Source organism: Ovis aries, chromosome 9 (genome assembly GCF_016772045.2).
Source record: "Ovis aries strain OAR_USU_Benz2616 breed Rambouillet chromosome 9, ARS-UI_Ramb_v3.0, whole genome shotgun sequence".
In the NCBI taxonomy this organism is placed as follows: Eukaryota; Metazoa; Chordata; class Mammalia; order Artiodactyla; family Bovidae; genus Ovis; species Ovis aries.
The window spans coordinates 44961695-44983100 of record NC_056062.1 but is presented as its reverse complement, the minus strand read 5'-3'; the positions used below and the strand labels follow the sequence as shown (position 1 = coordinate 44983100).

The following is a 21406-nucleotide window of genomic DNA, read 5'->3' as shown; positions in this document are numbered from 1 at the left end:
GGTTGAATTTCACCACTAAATTATAACTATACTGAGGAGTTAAACTAGGGATCTGATTAACACTCTGCTCTTGGATATTGTCTATCAGGGTTAACAGTAAAAAATTAAGTTATTTTGAAATATTTTAGGGAATTACAGAAAGAAATAGGACAGAAAGGAGTGGATTCCTGCATTTTCTTCTTATATAAAATATCAAAACACACACAGATTTTGATTCCCCATCTGCTTCATTCACTCTCCTTGCCATTTGGAGCAGCTAATACACATTTTACTCATTTCCCTTGTAGCTCCTGGGTAGAGTGTCTCGTGAAACAAGGAATTTTTCATTCTTGTCAGTGATATATCCCCTGATCCCAGAACAGTGCCTGGCACACTGTAGGTGTGCAATAAACAGGCCCTAGAATATTAACACTCAAAATATCTGGACTATTTTTTAAAATTTTTACTGGAGTATAATTGCTTTACAATGTTGTATTAGTTTCTTCTGTATAGTAAAGTGAATTAGCTATCTGTATACATACATCCCTCTTTCTCATATTACAATTATTGGAGAGGATAAATCATAAGACTTATCATATTAGAGGTATTATTTAAATTGGCCTGACATATAGCTATACTACATTGAAAATAAGGATACTCACAGATTAAACAAATTGGTTTTAGAAACGAATAAAAAATCACCAATCCCATTCTCTCCTTTTTAGAACATTCTGAATGTCATTATTTTTATTGAAGTATGGTGCTATATAATAACATTATGTAAGTCACAGGTGTACAATACAGTGATTCACAATTTTTAAAGGTTATATTTCATATTATAAAATATTAGCTATGTTCTCCTATGTTATACAATATATCCTTGTAGCTTATATTTTACCAAATAGTTGGTACCTCTTAATCCCCTATCCCTATACTGCCCCTCCTCACTTCCCTCTCCCCACTGGTAACCAAAAATTTGTTCTATCTGTGAGTCTGCTTCTTTTTTGTTACTTTCACTAGTTTGTGGTATTTTTACATTCCACATATAACTGATGTCATACAGTCTTTCTCTGATTTATTTCACTTGGCATAACGCCCTTCAAGTCCATCCATGTTGCTGCAAACAGCAAAATTTAATTATTTTTTATGACTGAGTAACAGTCCATTGTGTGTATGTCTGTGTGTGTGTGTGTGTGTGTGTCTTGACAATTATAAGTAACGCTACACTGGGGTTTATGTATTTTTTCAAATTAGCGTGCTTTTTTTTTTTCAGATATATACCATGAGTAGAATTTCTGGGTCATGTAATAGTTCCATTTTCAGTTTTTTAAGAAATTCCATACTGTTTTATTTTATTTTTGTATGTGTCATTTTTTAATAGATTCTTTTAGCTCTGCCTTTCTAAAAATTACTCTGAATTTCACTTAACAGATATAAAATAGTAAAGAAAAAAATCTATAATATCACTGAGTTGGAACTTGGAATTCTGGCAGGCTAGAAAATAATTTTTAGAGAGGATATAAATACAGTAATAGTAAAGCTATATTTTTTTCTTTAAATCTAGTTAGCAGAATTTTCCTTTTCAAAAGTTTATTCAAATATTCTGGCTGACTATCTAGATCTCTTATAACATTTGCTTATATTTTTCTAATGCCATTAAAGTTGAGTCTGACCTAAATCCTCACACCTAAAAATGTGTATGTTTAAAATTAACAATTCATTCAAGTATCAACTAAACTCAAATTTCTGACAGTCCAACTGATCATATTCCTTATAACTAGGTCAACATTAAGTAAAACTGAAAAAAAAAAATCTCAGAAAACATTCACTGTTCTCAAAAAACTTCACCATATAGAGAATGCACAATTTATACATGAGGATTATTATCTCATTGAAAAATATACAGGAGAAATGTCAACTTCTCATACTTCAGCTGAAAACTATATTCATTCATCCATAGCATGATTCCCTTTTGGACTCCAAGATTATTCAATTATATAACTGTACTAACTGCCTCTTGAGAAACCTATATGTAGGTCAGGAAGCAACAGTTAGAACTGGACATGAAACACAGACTGGTTCCAAATAGGAAAAGGAGTACAGCAAGGCTGTGTATTATCACCCTGTTTATTTAATTTCTATGCAAAGTACATCATGAGAAATGCTGGGCTGGAAGAAGCACAAGCTGGAATCAAGATTGCTGGGAGAAATATCAATAACCTCAGATATACAGATGACACCACCCTTATGGCAGAAAGTGAAGAAGAACTAAAAAGCCTCTTGATGAAAGTGAAAGAAGAGAGTGAAAAAGTTGGCTTAAAGCTCAACATTCAGAAAACGAAGATCATGGCATCCGGTCCCATCACTTCACGGCAAATAGATGGGGAAACAGTGGAAACAGTGTCAGACTTTATTTTTGGGGGCTCCAAAATCACTGCAGATAGTGATTGCAGCCATGAAATTAAAAGACACTTACTCCTTGGAAGGAAAGTTATGACCAACCTAGATAGCATATTCAAAAGCAGAGACATTACTTTGCCAACAAAGGTCCATCTAGTCAAGGCTATGGTTTTTCCAGTGGTCATGTATGGATGTGAGAATTGGACTGTGAAGAAAGCTGAGCGCTGAAGAATAGATGCTTTTGAACTGTGGTGTTGGAGAAGACTCTTGAGAGTCTCTTGGACTGCAAGGAGATCCAACCAATCCATCCTAAAGGAGATCAGTCCTGGGTGTTCATTGGTAGGACTGATGCTGAAGCTGAAACTCTAATACTTTGGCCACCTCATGCAAAGAGTTGACTCATTGGAAAAGACCCTGATGCTGGGAGGGATTGAGGGCAGGAGGAGAAGGGGACCACAGAGGATGAGATGGCTAGATGGCATCACTGACTTGATGGACATGAGTTTGGGTAAACTCTGGGAGTTGGTGATGGACAGGGAGTCCTGGCATGGTGCGATTCATGGGGTCGCAAAGAGTCGGACACGACTGAGCAACTGAACTGAACTGAACTGAACTGCCCTTGGTAGAAAATGCCCGTAACTAAATAACTTCATTTATCAAACTTCATCCTTTGACTACCTGAAGGCCAGTTACACTCTTCATCTGAAGTAGACTTGGCAAATAAAACAATCCAGGTATGATAATTATGGATTCACTTCATTTGTATTTAAATGATAATAATGTATTCTACCAATGTGATTTGTACAATATCCATTGAATGCAAAGCAGTATATATACATTTTGGAGACTAGAAGGGATGTGTGTAAAATTAACACTTGCCTCAAACATTTCATGATTTAATCGTATATAGAATAAATATGAGCTATACATAACATGGAGAAGGCAATGGCACCCCACTCCAGTACTCTTGCCTGGAAAATCCCATGGACTGAGGAGCCTGTTAGGTGGCAGTCCATGGGGTTGCTAAGAGTTCGGCACTACTGAGCAACTTCACTTTCACTTTTCACTTTCATGCATTGGAGAAGGAAATGGCAACCCACTCCAGTATTCTTGCCTGGAGAATCCCAGGGACGGGGGAGCCTAGTGGGGTCACACAGAGTCACACACAACTGAAGGGACTTAGCAGCAGCAGCATACATAACATTATATATAACAGCTTTAAATCTGCTATGAAGTGCTAAGTAAACAAGCACAAAGAGATACAAACCGATCCAAAAGGAATTAAATTAACCTGAAACTAGTCTTAGTGATGATAAACATTACCAGTGGGAGAACTAGAGTTGCCTGTCTTTTAAAGGGTCACTTGCATCTCCTCATTTCTGTAAGGGAAACTCCTAACTTCTGGATAATCTCTGGCTCCTAAGTGCTTGCCTGGCTCTGACCCATCCTGGGTTGACTGTGAGCTTCTGTAGCTGGCCTGCTCTTGAAGGTTTGCCTGAAATGAAGTACTATGTTTCCTCTCTTTTAGCCTCTGTGTACTTCTGGAGTCAACAAGTTGTGTGTCCAGCTCCCAGCATCTGCCTTGGTTTTCCCAGCCCTGATTAATCATACTGTTCCCACCATCTAGAAATCCCCAGGCCAGAGAAATCACCAACACAGTGGATCGGATCTACTCAGAATCCCTACTCATCAGGGTGTCCTCAGGCATGAGTTAACAGGTGCCATGTGTTCAGCTGTGTCCAACTTTTTATAACCCCATGGAATGTGGACTGCCAGGATCCTCTGTCCATGGAATTTCCCAGGCAAGAATACTGGAGTGGGTTGTCATGGCCTCCTCCAGGGGATCTTTCTGAATCGGGGATCGAACCCTTGTCTCTTGTGTCTCTCTCATTGGTAGGCAGATTCTTTACTGCTGTAAGGATACAATCCTTGAAAGGAGCTATGAGTTGCAAGTCATACGGGAATATACAGTGCCTGACACAAAACAAACACATAATACATGATGATTTCCAGAGTATTCTGGGACTTTCTTTGGGGGGAAGGGGAACCAGAAAAAAACTTAACTTACACAAAATAGTCAAATCTCCCAACTCTTCCTGCAGTCGAAGCCAACTACAGGGGTTTTTGGGGGGAGGACCTAGCGGAACACCAACAAACACTTGTGAAGGGATAAATAAAATGTGAAATTGACTTCTATGTGGACAAGAATGTATCATTTTAGGAAGATGATCCAAGTGGTATTTTAGTAAAGGTATTTAGTAAATATTTAGCAAAATATTTAGTATTTTATTAAAGTTCTTACAGTAAAGGAATCCAAGAATTAATATAAATGGTTTCTGAGGAACAAGCCTAAATTATTATCACTGGGTCCCAAAAGGTGTCAGATATTACTCTGCCTCTCAATATTAATTCTCTACCTCTTAATTTTAGTACAGTAATTCCCCTACATAGGAACCAGTTCTGTTCTGAGAGTGCATTTGTTAAGTCCAATTTGTTGGCTAGTCCAACAAAAGTTAGCCTAGGGACCTCTCAGCTATACTCTCAGCTATATAGTACTGTACTGTAATAGGTTTACAATACTTTTTCACACAAATAATATGTACATAAAAAACAAACACAAAAAAAGAAAATATTTTTAATCTGACTATACAGTACCTTGAAAAGCACAGTAGTACAGTACCACGTTGGCATAGACAGGCTGGAACACATGATCACACCTTTGAAAGTCTGTAACTTTCAAGATTCATATGTCGAGGACTTACTGTAAAAAACTCCCCACATCTCATTAGTACGCATGGCTGCCTAGCTAGATACATTTCCCAGTCTCCCTTGCAGCTGATTCAGCCTTGTGATGAAGTTCTGGCCAAGGGCATGAGAGTGAAAGTGAGGTGTGGAACTTGTCGCCCACCCTCAGTCCCTCTGAGGCTAGAACTTGCAAGGGATCCTAGTAGGCCAACTTCAACCATACGGACAAAAACAAAACCCTAGCGTGTTGGTTCTCCAACATCCTCTGCTTACTGAAAACACCGGAGAAACTATATTAAATACTGGTTCTTCGTCCTACAGACTGATGTAGACGGTCCTAGGGGATGCTGGAGCAGTAAGATAGGACACGAGGTCTCTTAATGACCTGATGACGCTGCTCATTTCCCGGGACACTGTTGGGCAATAGTACTGAAAAATTAAATAACCACAGCCCCAAGAGAGGATACAAAAAAGGCATGTTGATTACATACCGCTTTCATAGTCACAAACACTCCTTCTATGTTGTTTAAACTACTGTTGTTTGGCCTCAGAGAAAGCAGCTGAACAAATATCCTTGTAAATATACATAATAAACACAAAAATTCTGGTCTTCTGGAAAAAGAATTATAAGTACAGGTTTAAAAAAAAAAAGGACAGTTCTTTTCTAAAAAAAAAAAAAAGAAGTGTGGTTTTAGCATAATCTAGGGAAATCATTGGTGAGCTACAAAAGAGTCATTAAAGAAAAGCTAAAAATGAACTTTAAACATTAAGATTACTCCACTTGACAAGACAAAGGCAAAAAAATAGATTAAAGTTTGCCAATTTGTTAATAATTTGCATAAATTAATATGAGTTTGGAAGCAAAATGTGAAATCTAAAAAAAAAAGTGACTTTAGGACAGAGTTAAATACTAATTTATCTAACAGGCCGATTTTTTGATAGGCTACAGGTTAGACTTCTTTAATAAAGAAATGGACTCATCTTTATTTGTTCCTCTGTCATCCTCAACATATGACTTCTAGTTCATGGTCCAAAATGGCTTTCCCATCATCTACTATCACAGCCTCACACCAGCCAGGGAGAAGGGGAAGTCTCTGCCAGGGATCTCATTACTAAGAGGGACAAGAAAAATTGAGAAAAAAGTATATCTAGAATATTCCAGAAAATGTGGAGAATGTAAAATCTATAAATAAAATATATTTCTATATATATTACAATTATATAAAGTCAAACATGGCATGGATATACACTGTAAAAAATGCAAGTCCCCTTTACTCTCCTAATTTCACCTCTGGGAAAATACTGAGTTATTAAAATAATCTTTGAATGTGTGGTGTGGGACTAACATTTAGGTGAAATAATGTCTTTTCACAGCTCTTCTCCTAGTACTACTGACAGAAATAAAACTTTGCAATAGGAGATGTCATTTTTGGAATCCTGTGTTTCTTTCTTTGGGGCAATAGTCTCAAATAAGAAACAACTAGAATCCAAGGGAGCAAGAAACCAAGGCCAAGTTGAGACATTACAAGGCATCAAAGGAAAACAGTGTTTCTTGCACAACCGCTGAAAATGTGTCACCGTCTATAAAGCTTCTCCTCCTGGCAAGAAGACAACTTAAATAGATAATTAAAATCACAAAAGTGGCAAAGCAAAGTCAAACAGAGATATCAACCCTTATTTGACTTTCTCAGAGAAATGAAGCTTTGAAGTGAATTAAAATGCTTACGCATTCATATTCTACATTGCTAGATTTTTGCTATAAACCCAGAAAATAGTTTCATATCAGTATTCTAAATTTAACCAGCTGGGGTCATTTCTTAAGTATTATACCATTTAACCTTTTCAAATGAAGGGCCTGTCTTTTCATGGAAAATATGTATTTAGAACATAATGTCCTTGGCTTACATATTCTCCAATGAAATAGGCCTATTTTTGTACATTATACTTAGCTATATGGCAAAGCTAGAATTAAAAAAAAAATTATTCAAGGATTCAAAGTCTGAAATCATCCACAGTAACGAAAAGTGTTTAAGTATCAGAACCTCAACTAAAGGTATCAATTGTCTTAAAAATTGCAATCAGTGAATTCATGGATCAAATGCAATAGTTCATGAGAATGGGGAAATTTAGAAAACAAAGTTTTTATTAGATGTGTCGAGATTTGAATGATTATACTCAAAACTACTGGTAAAGTGACCCAACCACACTTTCAAGAAAAGAAACATTTACTAAGTTGAGAATAATAAAAATGCATCTATTATGAAAAATAAATATTATAAAAAGAGTTTAAATACTTAATAAAAAACAAAAACAATTATCTTTAGGTCAAATCAGTTATACCTAAAACTCAAGCATAATAATTTAATTTGGTATTAAATTATATATTCAAATATAATGCCAGGTATAGAGTAAAAAGGGCTTCCCAGGAGGCACTAGCAGTAAAGAATCCACCTACCAACAGGAGACTTCAGTTCAGTCCCTGGGTGGGGAAGATCCCCTAGAGTAGGAAATGGCAACCCACTCCAGTATTCTTGCCTGGAGAATCTCAGGGACAGAGAAGCCTGGCAGGCTATAGTCCATGGGGTTGCAAAGAGTTGGACATGACTGAAGAGACTTAGCATGCACAAATGCAGAGTAAAAAAAAAAACACTCAAAAGACAAGTACTGGGGAAAAAATGTAATCTGACAAAAATATTGTCAAGTAAACCACTGTTTCTTTTTTAAAAGTGTGGGTAATGACTGCAATGTGCATTAAATGCAATGCATAACCTGTACATCATTTATACCATGATTTTTAAAAATGATTATGTCATTATTTCCAAGATTTGAACCTAGTCATAATAGATATAATAATAAATTAAGGCAAGCTACTTCCCTCTTCTGACTTCTAAATTTATATGTTGCATTTTAAAAAGTCACATTTCACCTACAGAAGTTGATTTATATTTTAGGCCAGCCCTGTGAGACAGTTATCGACTATGTTTTCCAGATATGCAAGGAGGCATAAAGAGGCTATGTAAGTTGCCAACATTACACTATTTGTACATTTCAGTACCCGAGACTTTAACCAAGGTTATTGGGCCTCTAAACCCATGGTCTGTACCATGCACTTCACCCCATTGACCCCATGCGGGAGGCAGAACTGCTGGCAAGTGGTCACAAAGAGATTCAAAGGGTATGTCCCAGCAGTTCCGGAATTTTAAAACATGCAAGAGTTTTTAAAAAGTTTAGACTCTATCATGACGTTTTGCTGTGGGTCTGTTCCATGGCAGGATGGCTCAGAAAATTTTGTCAAGTGCCTTCCTTGCCTCCAGCTCCACGGTGGCTCTTGATTTACCAAGTGATGCATGTGACTTCCACGATGCTCTGCTGAAGCTGCTTTAGTTCCCTTTTTTATCTATCATCTCCATCTCCTCAGCTATATGCATCTCCCTCAAACATCCCTCAGTTCAGTTCAGTTCAGTCACTCAGTCGTGTCCGACTCTTTGCGACCCCATGAATCGCAGCACGCCAGGCCTCCCTGTCCATCACCAACTCCTGGAATTCACTCAAACTCACATCCATCGAGTTAGTGATTCCATCCAGCCATCTCATCCTCTGTTGTCCCCTTCTCCTCCTGCCCCCAGTCCCTCCCAGCATCAGTTGACTTTTCCAATGAGTCAACTCTTCGCATGAAGTGGCCAAAGTACTGGAGTTTCAGCTTTAGCATCAGTCCTTCCAAAGAACACCCAGGATGGATCTCTCCTTTAGAATGGACTGGTTGGATCTCCTTGCAGTCCAAGGGACTCTCAAGAGTCTTCTCTGACACCACAGTTCAAAAGCACCAATTCTTTGGCGCTCAGCTTTCTTCACAGTCCAACTCTCACATCCATACATAACCACTGGAAAAACCATAGCCTTGACTAGATGGACATTTGTTGGCAAAGAAATGTCTCTGCTTTTCAATATGCTATGTAGGTCGGTCATAACTTTCCTTCTAAAGAGGAAGCATCTTTTAATTTCATGGCTGCAATCACCATCTGCAGTGATCTTCGAGCCCCCAAAAATAAAGTCTGACACTGTTTCCACTGTGTCCCCATCTATTTCCCATGAAGTGATAGGACCAGATGCCATGATCTTCGTTTTCTGAATGTTGAGCTTTAAGCCAACTTTTTCACTCTCCTCTTTCACTTTAATCAAGAGGCTTTTTAGTTCCTCTTTACTTTCTGCCATAAGGGTGGCGTCATCTGCATATCTGAGGTTATTGATATTGCTCGCGGCAAACATCCCTAGACATCCCTTAATGTTTATAACCTGTTTCTCTCCTTGCATTTACTACCAGCCTCCTTGAATAGCTTCTCCATCCATCTTCATCTCCTCGGCTTCCACTCAGATCACGTCTTCCAGCTTCTTCTTAGGCTCATGCACGTTCCGGAAGCCAAAACTTCAGTGATGTTCTAATTGCCAAATCCAGTTGCCTCTTCAGTCTTCACACGACCTACTTCTGTAAAGCTCTGAGAGTTGAAAGGAACCTTTCTTCTGGAAGCTAGATCTTTCCTTGGCTTTCAAGAGATCCCTTGACCCCAGTTCTTTGTTTCAACGCTTGACGACTCAGTCCAAGTCACCAGTGCACTCTACATTCTACATCCTATTCTTGGTTAGGATGTTTTCTTCCTTGAATTGCTTCCCCTTTGTCATCTCATCTACCTGATGGCTTCAACATACATGATTAGTTACTTTCTCCATCTCTTCCACATTCTAATCTTCAAAAATCATAGCAGACTTTGAATTCAGCAAGTTGAAAACCAAATTCACTTTTCTCCTCCTCCCCACGTTGTTCTGCCTCCTTGCACTTGGAGTTAATGACCCTCCGCATCCTATCTTCAAAGGAGAAACCATTCTAATATTCTCCATTCTACTTAAGCTTCCACTTCTGAGTGAACATAAATGCTAATGGTTCTACCCAAGAAATGTCTCATGGTTGTTGGGTGTTTTGATGTTTTGTAATTTTATTTATTTACTTTTTTAGAGTTTTGTTTGGGCTTAGTTTATCTTCATCATTGTTTCTACTTTAGATCAGACATTGCACAGTTCTTACCTGGACCAGTGAAATGTTTGAAACTCCTAACAGGTAACCAGATTTCAATCTTCATTTCTCAACTCTGTTGATAGAATTCTCTTGCTAAGAAACAAAACTAATCTCAATAAAGCCTACTCATATCAATGTTATCAAATTATAATACAGCATAATCATGCAGATGAAGCCTTAAGACTAAAGACACATCCCTCTCCACATCCCCCTAGACAGCAAGTCAGTTCTGGTCACATGATTAACACTCCAAATATCAGAACTATGCAAGAGCCCCATTTAATTCATGGTATGTTTCTTACTGTAATTACCGTAAATAGTCAGGACAGCTTAAGAGCTACTTCCTGATGTCATCCTCGAGAATACACCTTCAGGCTAACAACTCAAAAAAAAGAACTCAGTCAAGCCAGCTCGGGAGTAGGGTCCAATCAGGATGATCAACAGGAACTGTCTTAAGGTTTAGGATGAAAATAGGGCAGGGTGTGCAGACCTGGAGAGCAAGATCATTTTGGCAGGAGCAGAAATCTGTGTTACACAAGCTAGACTATATTTATGTTTTGTGTCGGTTCCGGGATTACTGGTCTGTGCACTCCCTCAGTAAACAGTAACAACTTTTGGAAGTTTGTAAACTGTCCCAGATTAAGAGGAGCAAGAAAACACCTTCTCTGCATTCTTGTGTGAATGGACAAAAAAGAGTGTAGGCTGAAGGCCAGTGTGTTAGTCGCTCAGTCATGTCCGACTCTACGACCCCATGGACGATAGCCTGCCAGGCTCCTCTGTCCATGGGATTCTCCAGGCAAAAATACTGGAGTGGGTTGCCATTTCCTTCTCTGGGAGATCCTCCCTACCCAGGCTCGACCAGATTGCAGGCAGATTCTTTACCATCCGAGCCACTAGGGGACCCAGAAGGCCAGGGAGGTGGCAGAAATAAAGAACGAGAGGAAGGAGTCCCAAGGCCAAATTCAAAGACATAGATTCAGGGAATCTTGGCCTGGCAACTTCTTCCCATAAGCGACCCCTTCCCAGTGCCAACCTTGGAGGCCCTGGACTTATTATTAATAAGCGGGCAAGCCCCACACAACTGACTTCTCATTAATTCTTAAGAATGGAATCCTTCTCAAACTGCTCTGAATGTATCTCATCTCTTCCCAATACTCAAAAAGCATACAGGACTATTTATCCCCATTAATTAAGAATCTTTCAGCACTGGAGCATGCCAAGCCATGCCAGCACCACCCACCGCCTGCCATACCACGGTCACCCTCAATGTGTTTTACTATTTTAGGATGGACAAATTTCTTCCAAGTCTGGTATGTTCCTCCTCATCCTTCAGGAGCCAGCTCTATTATCACCTCTTACCCACCCTTCCCCTGACCCCAGGCTGAGGGAGTCCCTTGTGCCTACCTGCCACTTGGCTTATTACTCTATCACTTCAGCTCCCAGATGGCACTGTGATTATTTGAATACTGAGGGTTCAGCCAGCAATATATAATGCTGAGGGGCACACAGGTCCACGCAAAACATAAGCCTATGCATTATTATGTATTGAATCAATTTATCTTTACCTCAAAATGCTGCATCATGACTGAAACCCATTCAAACCATTTTGTTTGCTTTTGCTTCATCTGTCTATTTGTTTTCTTGAGTACCTGCTGTTTACAAAGCACCATGATGAGCTCAAGTAAAGCACACAGAGGAAGTAAAGGTGCCATCTCTACTGTCTCAGAGTTTACCACCCAGATGAGGTGTTTTTCTAACTGCTTTAGCGAAAACACAAATCAGAGGACAGTGGGGCTACATGAGGAGGTCCCAGGGTGAAGAGCCTGAAGCCACACAATTCAACTCCCTGGATCCTCTTCAAGGGCTCCTGAAGCAAAACCCCAGAAGCCTGGAGCTCTCAGGAGCACCATGTGAAAGAGCTAAGGCCTTTCCAGGTGGTGCAGTGGTAAAGAACCCGCCTGCCAATGCAAGAGATGCAGGTTCGATCCTGGTTTGGAAAGATCCCCTGGAGTAGGAAATGGCAACCCACTCCTGTATTCTTGCCTGGAAAATTCCATGGACAGAGGAGCCTGGCAGGCTACAGTCTACGGGGTTGCAAAGAGTAGGACACAACTGAGCACAAGAGATTCACATATAATAAGCCAAATCAGATAAGAAATACACAGTTGCTCAGTATAAACTGTAAAGCACCACACTAACTCGGACTGTTGTTACATAGACTGCAATATGTCACTGTCTTAACGTCAAGATTACCATGGGAAGGACCAAACTGACCAAAGGGAAACACAGAGAAAGAGGAAGCAGAGACTCAGAGACACAGAAAAAGGGCAGAGGAGAATATAATAGACACGCAAATCAGACACTTACCTTGACCAAAATCTGTGGCTCTGTATAGCAATGAGACACAGGACTCAGATTCTGGGGTATCTGAGGGCAAAGCCTGGACAGGTAACAAATTTCAGAATCTTTTGTTTATGAAAAGATACACAGCTGAACTCAAAGTCTGTGTCTTAATGTTCCAACAATGGGGAATAACTGTGCTTTCTGATTAGCCAGGTACAACCCCAGTGTACATCTGCTTCCCTGTGTAATTATTAATAGCAGGCCCCTGCATCCTCGGAAGTGTCCCAGTTTAAACGAAAATTATATGATCACCCTGCCTCAACACCACCTGCCACAGTGAAATGTGTCGACACAATTTTCCAGGCCCAGTGCAAATCTGAGGCCTTTTATTCAAAAGGAAAGGAAAAAAAAAAAGTGCTATTAAGGATACTGAAGGGCTTCCCCAGTGGCTCAGTGGTAAAGAATCCACCTGCTAATGAAGGAGACTGGAGTTCATGCCTGGCCCCGGAAGATCCCACATGCAGTGGAGCAACTAAGCCCCTGGGCCACAACTACGGAGCCTGTGCTCAACAGCCCAAAAGTTGCAACTACTGAAGCCTCTGTGCCCTAGAGCCCATGCTCTGCAACAAGAGAAGCCACCGCAGTAAGAAGCCCTCACACCACAACTAGAAAGTAGCCTCCACTCTCTGAAACTAGAGAAAAGGCCAAGCAGCAAGGAACACCCATAAATAAACAAAGAAAACGTTTTTTAGAAGACCGAAGCTGTATTTTTTCTTTCGTGTATCTGTTCTGCTCACATCCCATCATCCCACTGGACTTCATGTGCAAAGCACAACTTTAAAGACAAAATTAGTAAGAATTTCAATCACTGATGGCACAGAATCAAACTAAGCTTGAGGTCCTTCAGATTTGGCAGCCCTGTGCGACCATATAAGACACACCCTTGAAACTGACCCTGGTCTGTCCTTTCTCCAGGAAACTAGTTACAACCTACTATTGTCCAGACTCTGGACATCAAACACTGGATATAAGATCTATAAAAGCATTTTCTTTTGGAAAAGAAATGTTTTAGAGTATTCCTAATGAAGCCTAGAATTTCACTTCCCAAGCAAAACAAGAACAGAAGTTCAAACAAATTGTCACTCTCTACCATTTTACCTAAGACCTAAAAATAATCAATTCCAATAATATAATCTATCCAAGGACCCAAATGAAAATTTAGACTATAATGGATTTAAATAACAGTGCTACAATGTCCTTAATACCTTGATACCTGATTTAAATAGTTTCACTTTTAAATGCAGACACTACATTCTTAACTTAAAGCTTCTTGTTACATAATACATATGTGCCTGAGTGAAACTTAACTTCCACTATCCATACAGACCAAATGGAAGAAAAAATCAGGAATTTAAGGATGATTGAGGAACTGTCCTTAAAAATGGGGCAGGAGGTTTAGAAGATAAATTCGCGAATTCATCCGTTCATTTGTGCAGTAAGCATTTATTGAGTACTTACGATGTCACAAGTGCCGCACGAAAGTCTAGGGAAACAGAAGTGAGTAAAATGTGGCCCTGTCCCCAAGAAGCTTGCATTCTAGAAGAATGAGACGAAGCTAGTCAGATACCTGCCCAAGCTTGCTCTGGCTCCAAGGAAGAAGTGACTACAGAGAAGAGTGGGTACTGAACAGTGAGCACTCTAGCCCGGGGAAGATGGAGGGATGGAGTCATGAAAGTTTTACTGAAGGGGATGAAGAGTCTTGAAAGCCTAGTAGGAAGCCGGCAGGTTGTTAAGGGTTAGGGAGGAGCAGAAGAAGAGGACTGAAGCAACCCATGGGAAGAGGGCGCCACTCAAATGACAGCAGCAAGCTTCAAGGTCAGAGCCTTGTTCAGTTAAGAAGTGTGTGCCTAGGTGGCTACTGGAGAGAAGGTGCATATAGATCATACAGACTGATAAAACCGGAGGATGAAAAAGGCAATGTTCATGGACTATCTGGGGGTGGGAAGAAGTGATGGGGGGGGGAAGGTGGGGGAGGGGGGAGGTGCTCTCTCCTTAAAAGGCCAAAGGTGGGAAATAAGAAGAGAAACCGTCTTATTAAAAAAAAGTTTCCCCTCAGGCCATATGATCACTTAATCCAGAGAAATAACACAATTTGCTTGCTCCTCCAACCAGTCCATTCTGAAGATCAGCCCTGGCATTTCTTTGGAAGGAATGATGCTAAAGCTGAAACTCCAGTACTTTGGCCACCTCATGTGAAGAGTTGACTCATTGGAAAAGACTCTGATGCTGAGAGGGATTGGGGGCAGGAGGAGAAGGGGACGACAGAGGATGAGATGGTTGGATGGCATCACTGACTCGATGGACGTGAGTCTGAGTGAACTCTGGGAGTCGGTGATGGACAGGGAGGCCTGGCGTGCTGCGATTCATGGGGTTGCAAAGAGTCGGACACGACTGAGCGACTGAACTGAACTGAAATGAAGTAAAAATATGTTCTTAGGAAAACTAAAAACACGTTTTTCATCTCTGTAACAAAGATCAGAATTAAGAATTACCCTCACCCAGGCTGATGGGCTGAAGTATTGACAGAAATCAAAACAATGACTAATCTAACAAAGATTTAAACTTGAATTGGGAATTCATTATCAAATTTTTGAAACAAATTTACCACTGCACTTATTTAATACTACATCTATTTAAAGAAAAAGAAAAAAAAACTTCTTTTGTTTGTCTGTATTTCTGACCATTCCCTAAGGATGGATTCCTAGAACAGGAATTACCAAGCCAAAGGGTTTGAATATTTTTAAAGCTCTTGGTGTGTATTAGGATAAAATTAAAACTAGATTGGCTAATCAACTGAAAGTAACCACATAAAACAGATGACAAGTAAATGCTGCTACAAATAATGCCCCCCAAAGAAAATCTAATGATCTATTATTGGTAGATTTTAAACTTTCAATGTTTATAAAACCAAAAGGAAGTCAGAGTCAACTTTTGTTTAGGCAGACTTTGGGCCAATTAATGTTGGTGTGTGTGTGACCATGTACATGAAAATAGCAAATAAAGAAAAGGAAAAGTGGAAGAGTTCATAATTTATAAATGAGAGAATGAATCATAAAATGATCTACTAACAGTAAAATGCAAACTATTTTATAACTCCCATAATTTCTTACCTAACTCTACATAGAATTATATTATCATTTTAAGTAATCAGATGTTAAGATTAGAGGAAAAACTGATATTTTAAATAAAAATCAACACATTGGCTTTTAAGGTAGGCTAGGTTAGCTATTTTTCCAAACTAGGAGTGTTTTGCTCAATACTATTCCCCTATACCTCCAGAGAGAAGTTCCTAATGCAACTTGAAAAGTTACTCAGATTCTTCAAAAGTCAAAGAACTTGTTCGCCAACAAAGTTTCATGAAAGTCAAATCTGAAGCTATGAAAAATCAAATTTGCTTTAAAAACATTCTTTTTTTGACATTGACACATGGAAGTGTACAACAATCCTGCTTATCACCAATTACCAGTATATTTGCAAATACCCACACTTTCCCCAAGAATGTGGCCCCTGGGGTTTCACGTATATGGATTTTAATTTGAGAAGTGAACCAGAAGCCAGTCAGTACGTCTCACCCCAAGAACTGAATCTGCACTATCGACGATTATCAGCAGATAGTGTACCTTTCTCAGAACACTGCGCAGGAAGTTTGGCCTTTGCAGACCAAGGGGGAATGGAATAGGGTGGTGGAAAGAGGAGTTTAGAAGATTTGAGGGAGATTTTCGCAAAGGCTAAAGGTCCTCTGTGTCTGAATGATGCTCTCCTGCGCGTCTCGGTGGAGAGGAGCCAACCCTCAAATTCTGTGTCTCTGCAGCAGCGAACAGAAAAATATTCAGCTTCTGAGTGATGTCTAAAAAGTTTCTTTCACTGAGTTTTGCCCCTCCTGGCTCTAAAATGAATGAAACATTTTTAGAGCACACTTCCAATGAGTCAAGCTGAAACTCCGAAACAAAGTTCCTGCCAGTTTCAAGAAATCCTGAAGTCGCTGGATGGGAGATTTATTACACCGCTTCTCTGGGCTCAGTGAGAACAGAGGACCCAAGAGCTGAACCCACGGGGGTGGGGATTTAAACCCCGGGTTGGGGGGTGGAGGGAGGAGATAGGAGGACTAGGATGGCGGTGAGCAGTTCCTCTGGCTTTAATATCCCACAGCTGCTGGAGATCATAACCCCGCTGCTCTCTGGGCGCCCTCCCGCTCCGCGCCCCCCTCCCCACCACCAAAGATAACTAAAGAGACTTCACTGCCGTGTAACCTGAATATTGAACTCAAGTTCCATAAGAATCAAGGATAAAAAAACAAGCAAAAACTAAATGTACATGAACGTAGCAGCTAGACTTAAAACACCTAGCCAAGAGTCTTCAAACAAAATCCAAACTCCCCCCAGAGAGGAAGAGAAGGGGGGGAAAAAATCACGACGCACTCGAGCAGTCTAGGGAGCGGGTAGAGGTGAGAGAGGAGAGATGGAGCAGCAGAGATTTCCCAAACAAGAACCTTCTCCCACGCGAGCTAACTTTTGGCCCTGGCGCGTCTGGAGGCATGCAGCATGCCCCCGCCGGGGGCCCCAGCGTGGGCGCGCACACTGGGACGCCCGCGACGCCCGGACGGGTACCCAGGTGCCCACAGACAATGCCGCCCGCGCGCGCGCCGCTCACCGACACCAGGAACTCCAGCGTGCCCACGTAGTCGCGCTCGGTCTTCTGCAGCTCGCTCAGCACGCACACGCGCAGCCGGAGCTGCTTCTCCAGGTCCCGGGCGCTCTCGGCGCGCCCGTCCCCGCGACCCTCGTCGCTCATGGTGGGCGCCCGGCCGCGCGCCCGCCGCTGCCCCGGATCCCGTGCGCCCGCCGGAGAAAGTGGCCGCCTCCGCTGGGTCCGCTGTGGGACTGGCGACTTTACGTGCCGCGGAGAGGCGGGGGGCGCGGGGAGAAGGAGGGGGCGCCGGGTGCGGGAGGCCGGGGGAGCTAGACAGAGGCCGCTCCCGGGGGACCCGGGGACCTGCGCGCCGCGCCCCGCGCGGCTCTGGCCTCACACGGCCCGGGCTGGAGGGGAGGCGGCTCCGGCAGCCCTGGCGGTGACTTGGACATTAATCAAATGCTTTGTATCCATGTGACTCCGACCCTTTACCCTTCGCCAAATCTCAGGAAAAAGGAAGCACAACCCTGGGGAAGTGTGTTGCGTGCCAGCTAACTAAACACACACACGCGCTCTCACACACACGCACACGCACAGTCAGCACTGGAGATGGAACTCATTGGAGATTCCCAAACCCAGGAGGACGGACTCCAAGACACAGCTCGAGGGTTTGCTCCCCTGACTCGCGCCTATTGTTTAGCGTTAATGTGTTTTGTACAAATCCTGAAAGCAAAGAAACAAGTCCCCACGGTTACATAACTGGATGGGAACAAAAACAACCATGGTATTGACCCTCCCGTCTTCGAAAAGAAACACATTGATGGGGATTTTATTCGGACACAAAACAGGTTTGCTTTCAAACGCCCCGCCCCCACCCTCCCCCCCAACCGAGACTATTTCACCAGGCGGATACCCTCTTGCCTGCACTGGGGAAGTTAATTAGCATAATAAATGAAGACGCTATGGGAAAGTGACAGCCTGGCCCATACAATAAACTCCGGATACAATAAGTAACATCCTCGCACGGTACTGTTTTGGAGGGAGAGCTTTTGCATGTCTTTAACTCTTTTTCAGCATGAGGAGAGAATGTAAATTCAACCAGAGGCAAGAATATTTGTGCCAGTTTTGTTTCTGAGTTGCTATGATTTGTGACAGTGTCACTAATTGAAAAGATAAAGCTGTTACTGACTGCTCATCAAAAGATATACAGACATAGTTACAGATCCATAAATTTAGGTACAGATGTAGACATAGGTTCTTAAGATTTGAAAATGGACAGAAACACAGAGTCTGTCCTGATTTTAATGTTTCTGTTTATTGCCTTTTCTCATTTAGAGCCAGAGCCAGGTCCCAATGAGCAATTAATTTAACAAACAGCCAAACAATTGATATGTGTTTTTGGTCTTGATACTATCCATGTATATCTTTCAGAGTCATTTTTTCCCACTTTGAACAACTTTAAACGGTTCACCCTAGTGATATTTAAAGAAACCGCAGAGCAAATGGTTTTGATGCAAGAAAGTGGCATGTTCATTTGTTCCAACAGTTGAAAGTATTATCAAAACAAAAAATTAAGATGACTTTCCAATTATACACGTTAAAATAATTATCATGTTTCCAGATGATGTCTTTTCAATGCATGGTTTGTGATGAATCACTATACCCCTCTGTAATGAAATCTAGAGGGATTGTACTTTTCTTATACTAAGGGCACAGTTTTTGAATGATGTATGAGGAGCTGATGGACAAGATGCAATTTTCCTCTTTCTTTTGTACACGGCTGTTTAGAGCAGAGGACAAGTAAGCAAATATCTTCACACCCTATGGCAGAAGAACAAAGGACCAGGCACATTAAAGAGCAGACCCCACAGTGCCTGGTAAACAATAAACAAAAGAAACAGAGCGGAAGACTTAGGAAACACACACCCCATAATGAATGGGAAAATCAAACAGGATTGAACCTTTTCACAATGTACTCCAAGCAGCAAGGAATGAATGCATTTCCTCCTCCCCAGTCAGGAGCCTTCTCTAACGTAAAAAGTAAGTAAATAAATCATGCTTTCCATCAGGTGTTCGTCTAGATAAAATAATATTTCTTTCTTACCAACTGTCCCCAACTGAAGAACTGGGTATGCAATTTTCTTCCATCAGAAAAGGTCTGTACAAAACCCATAAAAGAATGTGTTGCAAAAAAGGCAATGGAATCTAGCAAGAAAACAGTCATTTAAATGTGCAGATTCGGATTTCTCTCAGAAGTGCTCATGTAGAAATTAAGATACTAATAGTTTCTGCTCACTCCGCAACATCATTTATAGTCAATGAACAGCTTCAGGACACCACATAGTGCCTTCTGCGGGGCACCTCCATCTTCTGTAGCCCTGGCTGGAGTTCTTAATTCCTCATCAAAGACTAAGAGCATAAGAAAACAGAGTTGGAGTATCTGGAAACCTTCACTTTGATGGTAAATAAGGTCTTTCACAAACTTTGAATGTGTTGTATCCTTCCCTGCTTCCTCTATTGAAACTCTGGGCACTGTTTGCCAGGAAAAGAAGATCAACAATCAAGATGATGGACAGGATCCAGCTTTTCCCTGAAATACTAATGAGGTTCAAGCATCCCATAAAAAGGAGATGGTAGAAAATAAGATTGAGAAAAGAGGCTGAGTATAAACTAGCTCAGCCATGACATTTATTTCCTATGCATGAATTGGTGTGGTTCAAAGAGTCAAAGCCTGGCTTCTTTTGGTCAGGCCCAGAGCAGGACAACTCCTGGACTGAAAGGCAGAAAATCCAAGGCCGTCTCTTTGCAAGAAGAGCATTTCATTGGTCATATTTCAGGCAGAGATTATTTTAGCTTCTTTGCCCTTTCAATACTGGTATTGGCGCAGGTAAAGTAATAGATCAGATTTGATGCTGCAGTTCAGTAAAAGATAACAGCACTGAAAAAAAAAAAAAAAAGGAAAAATTGCTTGATTGCCTGGCAATCATGTTAAATTGAAACTTCTTCACTTCAATTCAATTCAGTCACTCAGTCATGTCCAACTCTTTGCCACCCCATGAATCGCAGCATGCCAGACCTCCCTGTCCATCACCAACTCAAACTCATGTCCATCAAGTTGGTGATGCCATCCAGCCATCTCATCCTCTGTCGTACCGTTCTCCTCCTGCCCTCAATCCCTCCCAGCATCAGGGTCTTTTCCAATGAGTCAACTCTTCGCATGAGGTGGCCAAAGTACTGGAGTTTCAGATTCAGCATCAGTCCTTCCAGTGAACACCCAGGACTGATCTCCTTTAGGATGGACTGGTTGGATCTCCTTGCAGTCCAAGGGACTCTCAAGAGTCTTCTCCAACAACACAGTTCAAAAGCATCTATTCTTCAGCGCTCAGCTTTCTTCACAGTCCAACTCTCGCATCCATACATGACCACAGGAAAAACAATAGCCTTGACTAGACGGACCTTTGTTGGCAAAGTAATGTCTCTGCTTTTGAATATGCTATCTATGTTGGTCATAACTTTTCTTCCAAGGAGTAAGTGTCTTTTAATTTCATGGCTGCAATCACCATCTGCTGTGATTTTGGAGCCCCCCAAAATAAAGTCTGACACTGTTTCCCCACCTATTTGCCATGAAGTGATGGGACCAGATGCCATGATCTTCGTTTTCTGAATGTTGAGCTTTAAGCCAACTTTTTTACTTCCCTCTTTCACTTTCAAGGGGCTTTTTAGTTCCTCTTCACTTTCTGCCATAAGAGTGGTGTCATCTGCATATCTGAGGTCACTGAGATTTCTCCCAGCAATCTTGATTCCAGCTTGTGCTTCTTCCAGCCCAGCGTTTCTCATGATGTACTCTTCATGTAACTTATTTAAGGAGGGTGACAATATACAGCCTTGACGTACTCCTTTTCCTATTTGGAACCAGTCTGTTGTTTCATGTCCAGTTCTAACTGTTGCTTCCTGACCTGCATATAGGTTTCTCTAGAGGCAGGTCAGGTGGTCTGGTATTCCCGTCTCTTCCAGAATTTTCCACAGTTTATTGTGATCCACACAGTCAAAGGCTTTGGCATAGTCAATAAAGCAGGAATAGATGTTTTTCTGGAACTCTCTTCCTTTTTCCATGATCCAGAGGATGTTGGCAATTTGATTTCTGGTTCCTCTGCCTTTTCTAAAGCCAGGTTGAACATATGA

General features: G+C 41.3%; 1 protein-coding gene across 1 annotated transcript in view; it reads right to left on the bottom strand.

Moving 5' to 3' along the window:
• The window catches only part of PREX2 (phosphatidylinositol-3,4,5-trisphosphate dependent Rac exchange factor 2), a 300507-nt gene extending 282884 nt beyond the window's left edge, over positions 1–17623 (bottom strand). The window contains exon 1 of the mRNA XM_027973014.3: positions 17246–17623. Coding sequence (XP_027828815.2) covers positions 17246–17386 — 141 coding nt within the window. The 5' untranslated portion in view covers positions 17387–17623. The remainder of the gene's footprint in view (positions 1–17245) is intronic.
• Between the last annotated feature and the right edge of the window lie 3783 nt (positions 17624–21406).